This window comes from Sordaria macrospora, chromosome 2, assembly GCF_033870435.1.
Source record: "Sordaria macrospora chromosome 2, complete sequence".
NCBI classification, from domain to species: domain Eukaryota; kingdom Fungi; phylum Ascomycota; class Sordariomycetes; order Sordariales; family Sordariaceae; genus Sordaria; species Sordaria macrospora.
Genome location: NC_089372.1, coordinates 204,403 through 221,093, shown reverse-complemented (window position 1 = coordinate 221,093; position 16,691 = coordinate 204,403). Strand labels below are relative to the sequence as shown.

At 52.1% G+C, this 16,691-nt stretch overlaps 6 protein-coding genes and 1 non-coding gene across 7 annotated transcripts; 5 read left to right on the top strand and 2 right to left on the bottom strand.

Moving 5' to 3' along the window:
* Positions 1–1,066: 1,066 nt before the first annotated feature.
* Positions 1,067–1,729, top strand: SMAC4_06889 (uncharacterized protein; the record flags this gene model as incomplete). Its single annotated transcript, XM_003344532.1, has 1 exon — positions 1,067–1,729. One exon carries the CDS (start codon positions 1,067–1,069, stop codon positions 1,727–1,729), a length of 663 nt encoding a protein of 220 aa, XP_003344580.1.
* A 2,191-nt stretch (positions 1,730–3,920) lies between these two features.
* SMAC4_06890 (uncharacterized protein) lies at positions 3,921–5,128 on the top strand. Its single transcript, XM_003344533.2, has one exon. The coding sequence runs from the start codon at positions 4,198–4,200 to the stop codon at positions 5,041–5,043; it is 846 nt and encodes a 281-aa protein (XP_003344581.1). The 5' UTR covers positions 3,921–4,197; the 3' UTR covers positions 5,044–5,128.
* Positions 5,129–5,307: 179 nt separating this feature from the next.
* SMAC4_06891 (uncharacterized protein) lies at positions 5,308–6,581 on the top strand (the record flags this gene model as incomplete). Its single annotated transcript, XM_003344534.2, has 1 exon — positions 5,308–6,581. One exon carries the CDS (start codon positions 5,308–5,310, stop codon positions 6,280–6,282), a length of 975 nt encoding a protein of 324 aa, XP_003344582.1. The 3' UTR covers positions 6,283–6,581.
* A 1,434-nt stretch (positions 6,582–8,015) lies between these two features.
* On the top strand, positions 8,016–9,717 carry SMAC4_06892 (uncharacterized protein). Its single transcript, XM_003344535.2, has 2 exons — positions 8,016–8,747; positions 8,802–9,717. Exons 1-2 carry the CDS (start codon positions 8,228–8,230, stop codon positions 9,554–9,556), a joined length of 1,275 nt encoding a protein of 424 aa, XP_003344583.2. The 5' UTR covers positions 8,016–8,227; the 3' UTR covers positions 9,557–9,717.
* Positions 9,718–10,281: 564 nt separating this feature from the next.
* On the bottom strand, positions 10,282–11,630 carry SMAC4_06893 (uncharacterized protein). Its single transcript, XM_003344536.2, has 3 exons — positions 11,287–11,630; positions 10,715–11,232; positions 10,282–10,648 (listed from the first exon to the last, which is right to left on the bottom strand). The coding sequence occupies exons 1-3, from the start codon at positions 11,539–11,541 to the stop codon at positions 10,564–10,566; spliced, it is 858 nt and encodes a 285-aa protein (XP_003344584.1). The 5' UTR covers positions 11,542–11,630; the 3' UTR covers positions 10,282–10,563.
* A 2,235-nt stretch (positions 11,631–13,865) lies between these two features.
* On the top strand, positions 13,866–13,937 carry SMAC4_13184. Its single transcript has one exon. It is a non-coding gene; the product is annotated as a tRNA-Gly (tRNA).
* Positions 13,938–14,291: 354 nt separating this feature from the next.
* SMAC4_06894 (uncharacterized protein) lies at positions 14,292–16,326 on the bottom strand (the record flags this gene model as incomplete). The annotated part of the gene is made up of 5 exons (XM_066090533.1): positions 14,292–14,619; positions 14,700–14,930; positions 14,983–15,822; positions 15,895–16,074; positions 16,131–16,326. 5 exons carry the CDS (start codon positions 16,324–16,326, stop codon positions 14,504–14,506), a joined length of 1,563 nt encoding a protein of 520 aa, XP_065945964.1. The 3' UTR covers positions 14,292–14,503.
* Between the last annotated feature and the right edge of the window lie 365 nt (positions 16,327–16,691).

Here is a 16,691-nt window from a genome sequence, read left to right as displayed (position 1 = left end):
TGCGAGACCGCCTCCTTAGTGTGGTCCTTGCGCTGAATCCGCTCTTTGTAACCCTATGAGCTCCATCAACACCTCTCCTTCAACTAGCTTGTCGAACATTGGCGGGGAGTTTCTGTTCGTCCAATATCCTACATGTTCTGGAGCGTAATGTACAAGACGAAGAACTCATCTCATGCCACAGGGTTGCTGGGCACTGGGGTGGTCGTCAGGATTACCGCTAGGTTAGGTTAGGTTAGGTTAGGTTACCATTCAGCGACGACAAGTTCAGTTCTGGCGAAAGCTAAACATGGTATTTGAGCGCGGATTCCTTGGATATTTAGCAGCTGCCCAACTCTTAGTTTCTTCTCCCAGTCTCGAGGAATGGCAGTTTAATAACTGTTCCGAAACGGCGGGCAATTGACAGCTTGGTGTGTGCGTGCGTGGTTCTTTACAAACTTTGAAAGCAAAGAAAAGAATTGGAATCAGTTCGGATTCAGGGGGCTGTTTAATCCAAGTACCTTACACACCAAACGGAAGGAGAGATTTGGTGGGATGGCATGCATGGGGTGCACCTTCCTCTCGTCCTTTAACAGCAGAGACGGCGCAGCGGCACGTCCAGATCTTTCTTTGTCTGCTCTTGGTTACAGGACGGGGACGTTGCAAAGCTAGGTACCTTACCTACCGTCTCGGGACGGGATCAAAACAATGAGCTTGTTACAACACTATGCCGCATTTTCAATGAACGACACCAGTTTACCTACCCGTGTCCAATGCCTTGAAGTCTGGTACTGAATAGTTTCTTTGACGACCGAATTCCTCTCAAGTCCATCATCCTCCTGTCCTGTCCCGCTCGTCCAGACCAATGATTGTGAAAACCGAACAGATTAGTCATTCGAGGTTGACAATGGAACAAGGAAATACCTCCAACGACGACGAGAAGAGGCATATAAGTACTCACCTCATCACTACCGTCTGACCCATTCTTCTTGCTTCTCCAGTCAACCAGAACCATCATCGTCATCAACGAAAGCACTAACACATTTCCATATAAGTCGCATCCCAACCATGACCATTTCCCCTGCCCAACATGTCTTCCCCCAGCACTCCCGCTCGCAGCATCACTTCCAGCAGCAGCACTCCCGGTAGCGCCTCCAGCGCCAGCAGCACCAATACCACTTCCACCACCCCCTCAACTCCAGGTCCCTCCGCAACCCCCTCCTTAACCCCCTCCCACGTTACCACTCCCTCCCACTACGCCACCCTAAAAATCCCCATCACCGCCTCCCAATCCGAAATCCGCGCCGCCTTCCACACCCATTGCAAAATGGCCCGCACGCGCGGACCAACTTACATCCCCTCCTTCCACTCCTCGGCGCGCTACGTCCAGTTAAAAGAAGCGTACGACATACTCAGTGATCGTGACGATAAGCGAAAGTACGATATCATGCGTGCCAAGGCCGGGGATGGTGAGATTGGGGAACGACTTAAACGGGAGGTGGAAGAGGTGGAGAGGCAGTGGGGGGAGGTGAAAAAGGAGGTCAAAGAGGGGAAAGGATTGGGGATGGGAGAGGGGGAAAATTGGGAAAAGCATATGAGGGGGATTCAAGAGAGGAAGGAGGAGAGGAGGAGGGAACAGAGAGAATGGGAGGAACAGAGGGTGTTGTATGTGTATGAGGGGACGGGGGAGGAGGTGGTTAGGAAGTGGAAGGGTAGGCCGAGGGGACCGAGGGTGAAGGGGACTAATGTTTAGATATTTTAGACGTAGTTTCTGGCCGTTTGAGTGATCATGATGCCGGGGCGCTGTTGATACCTAGGTAGGTATCTGCTCAAGAGGCGGGCACTGCACGAGTGGAAGTTGGTGTGTAAGTTGTGTTGATCGGTGCCTGGCTTATTCGACCAAGGTCGGGTGGAGCGAAGGGTTTTCTGGCAGGTACTCTGGAGTTTGGACAATACAATCAATCAGCTGTTTTGCCTTTTGAGCTTTTCTTGGAGTCATGCATTTGGTGCAGTGAATGAATGAAAGTGATCTTTGTCCGTCCATCCATGCCCTTTGTCGATTCCCGTTTGAAGCTCTTTGCCGAGGAGACACTTCCATTGTCTCAGGTCCTATTGTGACCTTCGCCGCCAATGTGTAAAGAACTATGCGAAGATTTGAGCTTTTTTATGCTCAACAACAATGGAACGGATAGGCGCCCCCTAATCGAAGAAAGAGGCCATGGGAGGTGGTTGTGGTTCATCGCCTGATCGTCGGGCCCGGGGGTTGGGTCTGTCAGCTCATGATGCAGTGCCAGACAGTTGGGCCATCCCGAATTGGCCGTTCATTCTCAGTATGGTCGATATCTCCTTTTATTCGTGTCTCCTATTGGTTTCAGGAGTAATACGATGCCGATTGATGAGAAAGGAAAGTTCAGCCTCAGATGCCAAGAAGCAGGGCCGATGTGCTCCAGGGGAGTAAAATATTAGTGGCTGTTAGTTTTTAGCGTATGATATAGGATTAAAGGCTAACTCATTGCACCGGAGGCCCTGTAATTCTGGGCTCCACAGCGTTACAGTACCCGAGGCTGACAAGCCCCAAAATGCGTCATCCGAGTGTCGCTTAGCCCGGTCGTCTTTCCTCCCGTTCAGCTCAAAACACAACAATCGGACGAACCTTGAAATGTGATGCGCGACACCGTCAGCGAAATTATGACGCCCAATTCGATGCCGCATGTTTTTTTCCCGACCAACTGCGAACTATACGATGCCCCTTCTGATTACTTCCCAACCAGACCGCTGCCCCCTTCTCGATGCCGACGACCCGGACGCGTAACCCTCGAGCGAACAAGACCGCGATGCTTGCGCCCCTGAACTCTTGAAACCTTGATCGACAGTGGGGACAAATACCACAACTTTAAACCAACCTCGTCGCCCACGAATGTCCGGAGCCTTCCCAAATTCCAATGAACGAGTGCACATGTCGGCAGTTGGTGTCGTGGTGACAGCAAAGCTCTGCTAGCTGAGGACGGCAAGCTGGTAGCAACACCTGGGTCACCGAGATGTGGAGAGTCCTCCTGTCACCGGCAGTTCACGATCACAGGCCATTTGGAGATGGAACGGATACACCAGAGCGACGTCCCTCGGCAAGGCCGCGTTGTTGCGCCGACGACGACGGCAAGGGCCACTTCTGGTAGCCAAGGGGGAAACGTGCGGTTCAAGCCCTGACGAATAGCCATACATATTCAGCTATATCCGAGGCAGCGGTCCCAACGAACGTTGGAAACTGGCTCTGATCACGGCATGATTGATATCAGACAGCTCGATACTCCCGTCATACAACCATTTGGAGTATACCAAGGCACTCCCGCCTATTCGGAATCCAACGGGGCTGCTATCTCGGCAGACAGGATTCTACTCAAGGAGCTTACACGCCGGGAATTGACAGAATGGAACTTGGCCGGGGTTGAGCAAGGCAGATAACGCTGCGAGACAAGGCCTTAAACATCGGCCCAGAAACCAAGTGGTGCCACAGAGGGGAAATGGATAGACGTCCGAGACCAAGAGGGAACGACGACGTCAAGGCACGCGAGTCTGACAAGGGAATCCAGACCGCCCATCCCTTGAGATCCAACTGTGAAGAAAATTGGATCGTCAAACATGCAGCCTGGAAGTGGCAGAAGCGGGAGCGGCAGTGCCAGGAAACGAGCTCGGAAACGAACTTGGCGGCGTGAGGGCAACAGCAACAAATCGAAGGCGACGAGACTGGCGAAAGAAGAGGGGAAAGATATGGACCCGAAGTTCTAGCGACGTTGGCAAGTGCCCAGTCACCAACTAGTCGTTACTTTCTTCCTAGTCAAAGCAGGATCAAGCGATCCGATGGCCACGCTGAGCAATATCTACATCTACCATTCCCCTTCCTTCAACCCTTTCTCAGAACCACGGCGAAAGAAGACCACGATCCAGGCATTTGACAGTGGACAACAAACTCCCGCTTCTTGGATCGTCAAGCAATATGGATGAAGAGCTCATGCGTCTGTCCCGAGCGGGGAAACCTGTGATGCATTTTGCCAGAGGGGACATCACTCAGCAACATGGACGTTACATACGGCAAATGTTCTGATCGCCGGGGCTGTTGTTCAACTCCAGCATATCTACTCGCGAATCAGTCAAGCAGTTTGCATCCCAGGACTCTTCGATTTCTCATCTCCTGGGTCGCTTGACAGACTTTCCAAGCATCACACCATGTTGCCACCCTGGGCATTCCTCGCCATCCTCGCAGGAGGCTTTATGCCAACCGCCACCGCCGCTTGCAATCGTGATGAACTCCTTTTGACAGTCGACCAGTTCCTACTGGGACTGACCATGGGTCAAGCTGCCCCCTTGGAAAACATTGCCGACGACTTCCAATACATCGAAAACAACAAACCCACCATAATCGTCGCGGGGGTCTTCTACAACATCCTTAAGATCGACTTCAACCGCACCATCATCGATATGACCACCTGCTCAACCTTTACCGAAATCGTTTCCGCCACATCACACAAGCCCTTCGTTCTGGGTGCCCAGATCCACCACTACCCAACTGACAACAGCGTCTACAAGATCGACACCATCGTCTCCACCACGGGCTCGTGGTTCTTCAACGCCAGTCGAACGCTTCAATATGCTCGACAAGAGAGCTGGCCCATCATTCCACCTGCTCAGCGAGACACCCGACAAACGTTGCAAGCAGCAGCTGATGCCTATCTGGACATGTGGAGCAACAAGAGTGCTATTGACGCTGTCCCATGGGGGACCCCATGTGCGCGATTGGAAGGAAGCGTGTATACCGGTAAAGGGGCACCGGATGATTCGTGCAAGGTTGGCATCCCTAGCAACAACACCCAGCCACCCAACTCTGATCGCCGGTATGTCATTGACGAGAGCATGGGGACCGTGAGTGTGCTCTGCAACTTTGAGCATCTGGATAATGCACCAGATAGTCACATGTTCAGGTTGGAAGGGGGCAAGCTGAGATATATCCATACGATCACTGTTGCGGATAGTTCCGCGTGGGAGGGACGTATTGGCCAAACTTTTGAGGCATGATGAAACGGCTGTCAGGCGTCGATCGTGAGTGAGGCTTATGGTTAGGGATACAAAGTTTGCGTTTCCTTGTTCTATCTTTCGGAAGGCAGCTGGGTGCACAAGCCATCAGCGGACTTCGCAAATACAATACAATGAGTTTTTGATATGGAAGTATCACCAGTTTTTGCACAACCATTCAGTCGCTAATAAATACCCATCATCACTTGCTGCATTTCCCCAACATCACACTATCCTCAACCCTGCTCTTGCCAGCAAAACAACACCATGAACAAACGCCTCTCCAAACTCTTCAACATGTCCACCAGCACTTCCCCATCCAAATCCTTCACACTCCTCGAGTTCCTCCCCGCCGAGCTCCGAGACCGCATCTGGGAACATGTCGTCGACCCCTTCCGTGTCCTGCGCATAACCCTCTACCAAAGCGGCTTCCCACCTACCGCCCAATTCCTAGGTTCCTTTCTCTACGGTCCGCCCTGGCATGTAAAAGTCGGCTCTACCCCGAATCTCAGAGAAGCCACGCGCCATGTGCGCAATCTGCTGCTGGTATCCAAGGCGGTCTATAAGGATATCAAGCTCCGTATCCTGCCGGATCTGCTTTTCGTGACGGTCGATTGGGACGCGCCCTACTCGACAATACCGAACTCCGGAAGGGGGGAGGTGGTGTACAGCATTCCGTGGAACAGAAAGACGGAGAGGATCTGTTTCGAGATGGTGCATCTGAACTGGCAGAAAAAGGACCGCGTGAGGTTGGTGGACTGGGGGAACAGGGAGGAAATACAGAGGACAGGCAACGGCCTACCTGATCCGCCGGTGTGGGTGAATGAGACAGGGTATGAGCCGTTTGGTCAAGACGACGGTGATGATGATGATGCCGCGGAGTCAGATCCAGATGAGAGTCGCAATCCATCCCGGCCGTCAAAGTTTTACCTCCCTCCCGCTTCGCTTCTGGTCGACCAGGACCAAAACCCTCGTCCTCCTGATGCTGCTGTTGCTTTCCGGTACAAGCCCGACCCTAAAGCCCTCGGCGAGATCTACATCCCCTACTCGCAGGTCCGAACCTTGTGTCAACGTCAGATCAGCCTCGTCCCCACCACCCCCATTTTGGGTGATGAACATCAAGTCCAACAACAAGTCCAACAAGAAGCCCACTACAACTCCTCCAATCCCGCTCCTCCTCCTAGCCAAGATCCTCCGCGTCACCAACATAACCCTCATCGACGACGACTCCATCCTGAATAACACAGCCACATACGATCACTCCATGAGCAGTGGCCCCAGTCTAAGTCCAGAATGAGTAGACGAACACAAAGTCCTCGATGAACCGCGCATAGCAGAAATGACAAGGTTGAGAGCCGCGTTAAGGAATCTTTTAGCGTCAGGGTGGGAGCGCCAGTGGTTTCCTGATGAAACTCAACCTCCTATCCTGACGCTGACGCTGACGGGGATGCTGACGCCGACACCGACACTGACACTGACGCAAACTCAAATGCAAATGTTGACGCTGACGCTGACGCCGACCCTGACACCCACCGAAGTCCTAGCCCGCGAACTCAAATTGATGAATCTCTCGCCGAACGATTTACTCAAGATTCGGTTCTTCTGGGTACGCAACCCATCCCCAATCCCGTCGCCTGTCGTCCAAGATAGCGGTCGTCGGAATGCACGTGAAGCACAACGTATCCACGGGGGCGACGCATCGGGAAATTCCCGCTGGGATCATGATGAGACTCGTGGCCCGGATGGAACTACTATATGTAGTAGAAGGGATGGACAATATGGTGGGTTTGGAAGTACGAGTACTAGACCTAGGGGGTGGTGGTCTGGTCCTGGATCGGGGCTTTGGGGGATGGGAAGTGGATTTGGATCTCTTTACTCAGACATCGTGGACATGGGGGACATGGGGAGGGGGGAGTTAGTGGGACCGGGACAGGGGCCGGGGCCGGGAGGGGTAGAGGTAGAGGTAGAGGTGACGACGGAGGTTCCTGGGATGGATGGGATGGATGGGGCGGGAGAAAGAGTGGTGCAGCCGCAGCCGCAGCTGCCGTTGCCGGTGTCGAGTGCGCCTGCTATTTTTGGCACAGTACAATTCTGACATCAACATTGCCGTCGACAGTGACACCGACACTTAGTGGTACATGTGCTCTTGTGGCATGAGTGTGTGGCATGTGCCTGTGCCTGTGCCTGGATCGTGGCGCACTTGTTCAAATCGTTTCTTGGTTGTTCCTGAGACAAAGCCACGCGGTGGTGTGTTTCTTTATGGGGTGTGGAAAGGTGTGGAAGGCCAGACAAAGGGAGGATTTGAGAAGACAAAGGAACGGCTCGTGGTGGTGCCTTGATGATGATGTAGGGTGGTCGGATTTTCGGCTTTTGGGGTCTGGGTTTGAACTGCCGGACAGTCGTTATTGGATGGTGCTAGAGGTAATGGGACTTGTGAGGGTTTGCCGCGGGAGTGTGTGACTGACTGGGTGATGTCGCGATGTGATGGTGGAGGAGGATTATGGTGATGGCTTCATGCCAGCCATGCTTGGAGTTGATGAGCACGGTTTGAAGTAAGCTCAGTCGCAAGACCTATTGAGTTGTGTTCTTTGATTGACCTTCGTCATGCTACTGATGCCAACAATCTCAACAGGGTCACGACAGTCTTGCTGCCTTCGTTCCTGACACCTGCGCTGCATCACGACCGCAAGATCCCAAAACATCACCACCAACCTCATCACGGCAATATGGACACTTCCATTCCCAAGTCTTTTTTTTGTTCTTCACTTGGCACTATCCAAAATGTGTCCACGAGCCATCGCTAACCCAGGAAAAAAACATCCAGCCACTCAGCCCTTGGTGGCCCTGTCCTTAGTGTCCTCCTGACATGCACTCGCACAATCTCAAGAAACGGCACCACGCTTACTATTGTTGTTTACTATCCTTTCATCCCCCTTTACCTCTGAAACTGCATATAACAGTCCTGTTACCCTCTAGCGCCGTCACTTCGCTGAACAAGGAATAGACATCTCATGTCATTAGTTTTTCCCTCGATAATCTGGTTTTTACTCAAACATACTACCGATCGCTCGCTCGCTCGCTGCAGCAGGACTATTTCAATTTAACTTTCCAACTATGAGTATCTTCGTTTCAAATCTCAACTGACACATCATATCACATCGCAAATAACATCGAACCATTAGTGTACATGACCATGCGTCAACTCTCGTTCAAACGGACGCCGACGGCGACGGCGACGACTAAACACCACGCCACTACCACCACCAAGACCAGCACCAAGACCGCCACCCTATTGGGATTCGGACTGTTGATGGCTGCGCCGGGGTTCTGGGTGGCCCAGGTCCATGCTGCTCCAAACCCTGGCATTAGTCTCAATAACGCTGTCTCTGTTTTGGCTAACCACAACAACAAGCTGCTGGAAGCCAAGAGACACATCCACGGTGTTGAAGATGTTGTTGTTGACAGGTCGAGCTCCATGGTGGCCAAGAAGGATGACAACGACAACAACAACTCCGACAAGAGAAAGGATGTTGCTGGCGATGACAACGAAGCCGATCCCTGGTTGATGCCTATCGACAAGTTCAACGATAACTACCTCGATCCGTACTGGGCGAAGCGCAACCAATCTGCTGTACATGGACGGTCGTCGCTGGTGGGGATGTCGAGGATGGTGCACGGGAAGAGGACCGCGCCTGTTTATGATTCTGGTATATTATCCGTTCCTTTTCTTCTCACCTCTATTCCAAACTGACAAAAGAAAGCCCTCTACTGCGGCATCTTCGCCACCGGCTACATGGAAGACACCTCCGCCCTTCTCCTTGACTTCAAAAAAAAGTACAACATCCAAGAATACCAAGTCGGGTGGAAAACCTGTCGACGGGTAGCCTGCAAGAACACTTCGGGAGTCTACATCTGCAACGACGCCAAGGCCATCGTGCGGGTGACGGGCACGCGCATCAACACGCTCGGCACCATCCCGCAGGACAACTGCTGCCACCAAGGGCCCGCGGACAACGTGACGAGGAAAGTCGGCCATGGCATTTCCGGCCAGAAGTTCACCGGCACGGGGTTTAATGTCATTATTGCTTATGCGAATTGTAATAAGGGAGAGAGCGAATATTTCCCGAAGATGGGACCGGAGGATAATCCTTGGGGACCGAATTTGCAGTGTTATACGGAGTTTTATGGGCTGAGTCCTAGTCAGACTAATGGGGAGGTGCAGGTTAAGAAGAGGGAGAGGGATAGGTCAAGTGTGCAGGTGGTGGAAAAGAGGGAACCGGTGCCGGAACCGGAGTGGGAGTTGGTGGATGATGGCACGGGAGTCATGGATTTGGTGGAGAAGGAGAATGCGCCGATGATGAGGAAGAGGGCTGAGGAGAGGAGTGCCCTGATGAAGAAGAGGGAGGCTGAGGCTGATGCTGAGAAGATGAAGGAGAAGAAAAAGAGGGAGACAAATGAAATGGGTGGGGATGCGGATGAGGTGAAGAAGAGGGCAGAAAAGAAGTTTGAGGCTTGATGGAGAAGAGTCTTTCTAGCGGAGAGAGTGTTCTGTTTTTTTTCCATGTATAAATTTTCTCTGATTAGATGGCTTGAGGGGGCATCACTTGTTTCATAGTAGGTAGTTAGTTTGTCTTCTGCGCGGAGGAGCACGGGGACATGATGTCGTCGTCGTCTGCTTTTTTTTTTTTTTTTTTTTTTTTTTATACCACTCAAATTACAGTTTCTCTTCTTTCCAATGTCATTTGGCCCTATCTTGCAAGGTCTAATTTGATGTCTCGTTAGTAGTGTAGTACTGTAAGTATCCAGTCTCGTGCCGGATTCATGCTACCTACGGTAGGTAGAGGTATGCAGGCTGGTCATGGCTGTCTGACATCTTTGCGTGCTTTTGCATGCTTTGCATGGAGTTATATTGCTTACCTCATGCCGATTTCCACGCCTGCTCCAACTTCAAGTGCGCGCGGCTCCGTCTTCGACCTCCAATCTACTTCAACTTCTACCATAGTAGGTATCAAGGTACTCGGCAATTAATCGCGTCCGTCTTTCCAATTCTATCCAGCGGCACATCAACTCCCATCTTGCCTCATTTCCCCCCTGGAGTCCGAGGCACGAACGTAACAGCGCGAAAATTGATTGAGGGGAGATACACACGATTCTGCCTTGAATCAAGAAACTCCAAATTCATCTCAAGTCACGACCACGAGCGGGAAAAAGGGCGGCACTGGAAAAAAAAAGAAGTGTTCGCCAGAAGACGGGATATATTCATTTTTGGTTTTGGTATTGGTATCTCTCTCCATCCACCAGGTATCATCCATCAATCCATCTCTCAATCATCTCATCGTTATAGACATACATCCATCATCCATCCGTCTCTCAATGCCGGATCCAGACAAAAAAATCCGACAAAGAAAACACACAACTATATACAACCGGGCGAACCGCGAGCCTCCTTTGGACTCTTGATCAAAGGTTCAAGCCATGACTGCTGCAGAGTCGTTGACTTATCCTTTCAAGACCAAAGCACACTTAGACGGAGGCGTTGGCGCGGTACTGGTTGAAGTAAGAGGTCATGCGGGTCTTCTGGCCGGCGGTGAACTCCTCGTAGCAGGTACTGTTTTTGTTGTCAGTCATCATTATCCTCAAACATATAAATCAAGGTGGGAAGAAGGCAACATACTCATAAGAGTAATCCATATAGTTGTGGATAGGATCAAGACCAGTCTGGCTAGGGCAAGAGTCACGGCCGGTAGGGCAGCCACTGGAAGCGGAAGCTTGGGCAGGGGTATCAGCGACGTAATCGCCGTTGCCGGTGCAGCCGCCCTGGAAGGTGTGGTAGAGACCGAACCAGTGGCCGACCTCGTGGGTGGAGGTGTGGCCGAGGTTGTAGTTGGTGAGGTCGCCGCCGGGCAGGGTGTTGTACAGGATGGAGCAGCCGTCGTAGTACCAGTCGTTGGACTTGGAGGTGACCGAGGTGGGGAAGTAGCAGTAGCCGAGAGCGTCGCCGAGGTCCTTGAGGATGTACAGGTTGAGGTCCTTGTAGGTGCCCTTGCGGAGCGCCTTCTTCATGGCCAGCTCGGAGCCGTCAACGGCCCAGTTGCTGTTGACGGTGTAGTCGGTGCCCTTGAGGGTGAACTGGATGCCGTGCGGGGCGTAGGCGGTGTTGAGGACGGAGACCTGGTTGTTGATCATGGTGGACTGGACAATGTGTTAGTGGACAGTTTGGTGAATCTGGGGATGAAAGTGACGTACGGTAACGTAGCCACCGCTGAGCGAGGTGGAAGAGGCAACGACGTGGAAGTAGACGTTGACGTTGATGGCAGCCTGGGCAGAGACACCGCCGGCGGCAGTGAAAGCAGCCTCCTTCTCAGCAATCTCCTTGGTCATCTGGATGTGCTGGCGCGAGGGAGCGTCAGTACCGCAGTTGAAGGGCTTGACGGTGCCGACGGCAGCGCCGAGGGCGGCGGGGGCAGCAGCGGCCGCGAGGAGGAGGGACTTGATCTGCATGATGAACTAAAGAGGAGAGGAGTGATCCTAAAGGATACAACCGAGGAGAATTGTCTGGGTGGATGAAATGATGAGGATGGAGAGGATGACCTGAGGAGAAAAAGGAAATCATATCTTTGTCTGGGTCATGGTCAAGTTTTTATACAACGTGGTTCCTCACTTGAACTTCACGAACGTGAGTCCAGGCGGCGAAGATAGAACGCCATGCATCCCAAGCCGTCGATAACATTGAGATGGACATGTTTCGGTGCAGTCGACAGGTTCTGGAAGGTCAAATCCGACAACCTTCCCAATCGGATCCTAGGTCGCCTTTGGGGTCGGCTATCTGGGGTGTCATTGCAGGCCGCATCTCACATGAGGCTGGCCAAGTGAAGTGAAGAACAAGGTAGGTAACGTTGAGAAGTGTAGCGCTCTGCCGATCAGGGGTGGGAGTGCGAAGTGAGGTGAGTGGATTGGATGACTTGTGGTTGAGGCCGTGTGAATTCACAATCCGAGGAGAGCACAAGAGCACAGCATAAGTTCGCGCCACACCTGTCGTGAGGCACCACATCCCCTGCCTCTGCCTCATTGAGCCCTGCCACTCTTCGCCGGCCTGCCATTCATGGGGGGGGCTTGTTTGTGTGTGTTTGGTGAGAACAATGTCTACACGTGTATATGCAGAGCTGATTGCTAGTGTCAGCAAAGGATATTAACTAGCCATTAATATCTGGACAGGCAGGCAGTGTTTTCTTACCAGTCCATTTTCAAATCATTTCCTACACCTTTCTCTTCGCGTTATCGTCTCTGCCGTCCTCGTTTGGCATTCCATGTTGGTCACGTTACCGTACAAACCTACATAACTGCAACAACAAGCCTCACTCACTCAAACGCCTCAACCCTCAGCCTCGGACCGTGTGAAGAAATTCCCATCCATTATCTCTCTTGTTAGTGGTCCAAGTCGGTGCGGACATGTTGACCAGATCGAGCCTCGCCTCCTCCCCATGTCCATTTCCCGTGTGACCAGTGACTTGCCAGGCTTGCCTCGGGCGGCAGTTGGCAGGAACAAGCACTACGCTAGCCCAGTACTAGTCTCCGATGCCGATCTGGAAAAGGTTGTTAAGGAACGAGTGATGGTGTTCTGTAAGTCACTTCGTAGTGTGCTGATGGTTGGGGACCGATGGCTGGGTAACATCCCCAATTGATTCAATGGAACCTCCCTACTCGGGCAGTTGCCAAGCCGATCAGCGTCTGCGATACAGCTCGATAAGGGAGCTGGGCATTGTCCGGGGTGGGCGCTATTGGCACTTGGTTTAACTCCTGCATTACTGGCGTTGGCGTTGGCGTTGGCGTTCCCCTCCACGGCGGCGGTTGCCCCTCAACGGAAACACTGAAACCCCTCTCAATCTCTCATGGAAGACCCCCCTGTAAACAATTGAGTGCAGGGGCAGGCATTCAGTAGCGTCCGGCGGTTCACCAGGGACTTTTAGGCAGTTGGTTCGTTCAACTCCATCTGTTCGCCGCAGAGTCATCAGGAACAAACTTGACAAGAAACAAAAGAGGGTTGCATTTTCCCCTCAGATTTCAACAACCAACAAGCTTCTCACCGGGCAGCCGTCAACGGGTTTCCCCGTTATGTTACGCTGGTGGCTTGATGGCTTGATGGCTTTCTGCACTGTTCTGGTGCGTGCCCGACATACATTCCACTTTTGGCAATCACGGCCCGTGTCTGGTGGAATGAGGGTGACGGTGGTAAAGAGTCCAGTCCGGTTGGGAATGAGACATGATGAAATGTTCAGTTCGGCTTGTCCATTTCCATCAAGCCACCATTGACGAACGGAATCATGTCATCAATTTTGTCCTGGCCTTGGGCGAGACTCGAGAGTGCGAGAGTCGATGACAAAACAGCTGAAACAAACGTCCATGCGTCCACGCGGGCAGCATGAGGGCAGCATGAAAAGAAATGAGAATAGCTTCAATTTTCGAAGCGGGGCGTAGCGGGCAGGGTGAGCCATCAGATCCCGTCACCCGGCATGCTTGGCGTAACGCGGGGTATTTGGCGATGGCAGATAAGTCGCGACGCGCTCATTTCCGCACCTAGTGGTGAGCAAAAAGTTGAATGTCGCGTTTTCCTGAATCGAGATAGAAATGTGAGGATGCAATTGATGATCTTGGTCCCTGCATCTGCGACGTCGCTGAACAGAAGATCCGGCCTCGGTCATCCGCCATCACGATTCCCCGAAAAAAGAGGGGTTGGACCCGACGTCCTCCGCTTTCTGCTTACTGTGTGCAGGATACCAAATTTGGGCTATGTAACCTCAAATGTACACACCCATTTCCAACAATAAGCGCCAATGGTCTAACGGCTAGGATTCATCCCTTCCAAGGATGAGGTGGGGGTTCGATTCCCTCTTGGCGCAGTTTTTTCTACTTTTTTCTCTTTTTTTTTTCTTTTTCTCTTCTTCGTCCCTAGCTCATCTGTGTCCGTTCTTATTTTTCTTGGGTGATTTGGTTAATTTTTGTCTGTGTTTTGAACCGCGTTCCAGCTAAGTTTTTCAGTGTGGCGCTACTGGAGGTAGTGATGATTACTTTTTCGTTCATTTTGCCCGACGTTGAAGGACTGATCGCAACCTCTTCCTTTGTGTTTCGGGCATATTTGTAGTTCCTCTGATGGCTATGTAGATATCGGAAACGGGATGAACCGATGGACCCCCCATTGCCTCGATGCCCACATCTTCATCTGATATTCGCATCACCAGAATCAGCCAGCTTTCGTCACCGTGAACCGTTCATCGATCACGAGATAACGGAACCGGGGAATCGAGACCAAAGTCACAAAACTCGACGATGAATTATTCTCACAAATGTCTGCTATGGAGAACACCACTATCGATTCCTCCCGACCGGCCCTTAGGAGACTAAGGCCATCAACAAATACCGACCAGGAGAGCCAAATCATCCTGCCCTTCCACTTATCCGTACACACTCAAACCTGCCTCTCCTGAACAACAGCATGCTTCTCATCGTCCAACTCTCCCACCCCTTGTTCAGTCTCGACCCTCTTCTGCTGCAACTGAGCCAAGTCTTCCTTGTCCTCGAACACTGCGTCACAACCTTTGTTAGCAATAACTCACCAATCTTAACTCCCCCAATCCTGACAATAGGGGCCCAGGGACACTCACAGAAAGCCAACTCCTCCAAACTGCGATTCGACGTCTCAGGCCACAAGAACCAAATGAGCCCCGCCTCCACAAAAATCCAACAGCAATACACCAGCAAGTACTTCCATCCGATGGCCTGAGTACCGATGGGGTTGACATTAGTACCAAAGAACTGCGCGGCCTTGCCCCAGAACTGGAAGATGGCAATACCACGGGCGCGTTGGGCGTAGGGGAAAATTTCGATCAGGTAGGCTACTCTTTGTTAGCGTTTTGAACCAGATGGGGGAGAGAAAGGGTGGCTGACTGTAGGTAAGAGCGTTGAAACACAGATTGTAAGCCGGGCTGTAAGCATAGATCCAGAAAAGACTGAACTTGGCCGCCACGGGGTTCCTGTGCGAAATAAACACCGCGGTACAAACCGTCCAGCCGACGTAGACCGCCAAGATGGAAAAGATGCCCGTCAGGTACATGGTCCTGCGCCGGAACCTCATCACCACCAACGCGGCACTGACACCACAGACCAAACTCCAGCATTGATTGCCCAAGTTATACTTGGTCTGGAAGCTGGGGTCCGTGTAGCCGATCAACTTCAAAACGTCACCGAGGAAGTAGGAAATGACGACATTGCCGGAGAGCTGAGTGAACAGGCCAAGCAAGGAACCGATGAGCACGCGGCGGCGCATACCAGCGGTGCGGATCATATCCGCCCACGACTGCTTTGAATGCTCCAACTCGATCTCGAGAGTAACTTTGATCTCGGCAATTTCTGCTTTGACGAACTCACTATCGGCGTTTCCTTCGGCATGGTACGTGATAAGCACCTTCTTTGCTTCCTCAAGACGATCTTTACTCATCAAGTATCTCGGCGATTCCGGAAGGAAAAAGACAAAGAAGACTTGGAGTAGGGAAGGAGCCATTTGAAGAAGGGAGGGAATACGCCATGACCAATCGTTCTTGATCGTTTGGGTACCGAAGGTGCAGCCGGCGGCGACAATGGCACCGATAAAGTAGCAGGCGTTGAAGAGCGAGGTCAGAATGGGACGTTCCTTGGGGTAGGCAAGCTCGCCAATCAGACACGAGCCGGCTACGATGGCGTAGGGAAGACCGAAACCAATGATGGCGCGGGCAACGATGTACGTGGCGGCTGGATAATTTTAGCATGGTTCAGAGAAGTTGTAGTGGCTGCTGTAGCTGGCTTCAGCAGTGGCGGACATACCGTTCTTTGAGAAACCTTGGATAAAAGTGCCAATGATCATGACCCAGGAACCAAACATGATGCACCATCTTCGACCAAACGTATCGTTGATCAGTGGGATGAAGGGTAGCCCGAGGACGGAACCGAGAGGAAGGGCAGAAGCGAGAATGCCGCTATAGGCGCCCGTTGGGTGGCCAAAGTCTGTTTACTCTCGTCAGCACATGTCTTTCCTCAAGTTGTCAAAATGAAGAACTCACACTCTTTCCAAGCAGGCAACAACTGTGCCGAGTTGATGATTTGAGAATCGAAGCCAGATGTCATTTCAATACCGATGACACAGGGGAAAAGCAGGAGATACATGTTTCGCAGACGCGGCTTCTTCCACCATGGGATGGGATCATCCATAGCCATCCGATGGATGAGATTATCGGACTGGGGGCCGCCGCCGACCATCTTGACGGTGATGTCTAGCTGGTGTTAGGATGAGTGGTGAGTGGTGCAGGTGAAGGTAGGTGATAACACGGTGTAGAGACCGGACATGGAGAGAGAAGGAAACCCTAAGGGAAGGGACAGATATCAAGGACCGAGCGGTGCATATATGGACTGGAGGTGGCGCCGGTTGATATCTTCTCAGCTAGGATACGGTTTCCGGGAAGCCTCCGTGGGCAAGTGACTTGTGTCAGGCTGTATGTTGCCTCTTCGGATAGTAAACAATATGGAGAAGGGGAAATGTAACTGGCTGGGGAGACCCGATAGATCGGAAACGTGGAGTGATGGTTTGTTGTTGGTTCGATTCCCATCATGTTCATCTCACGGCA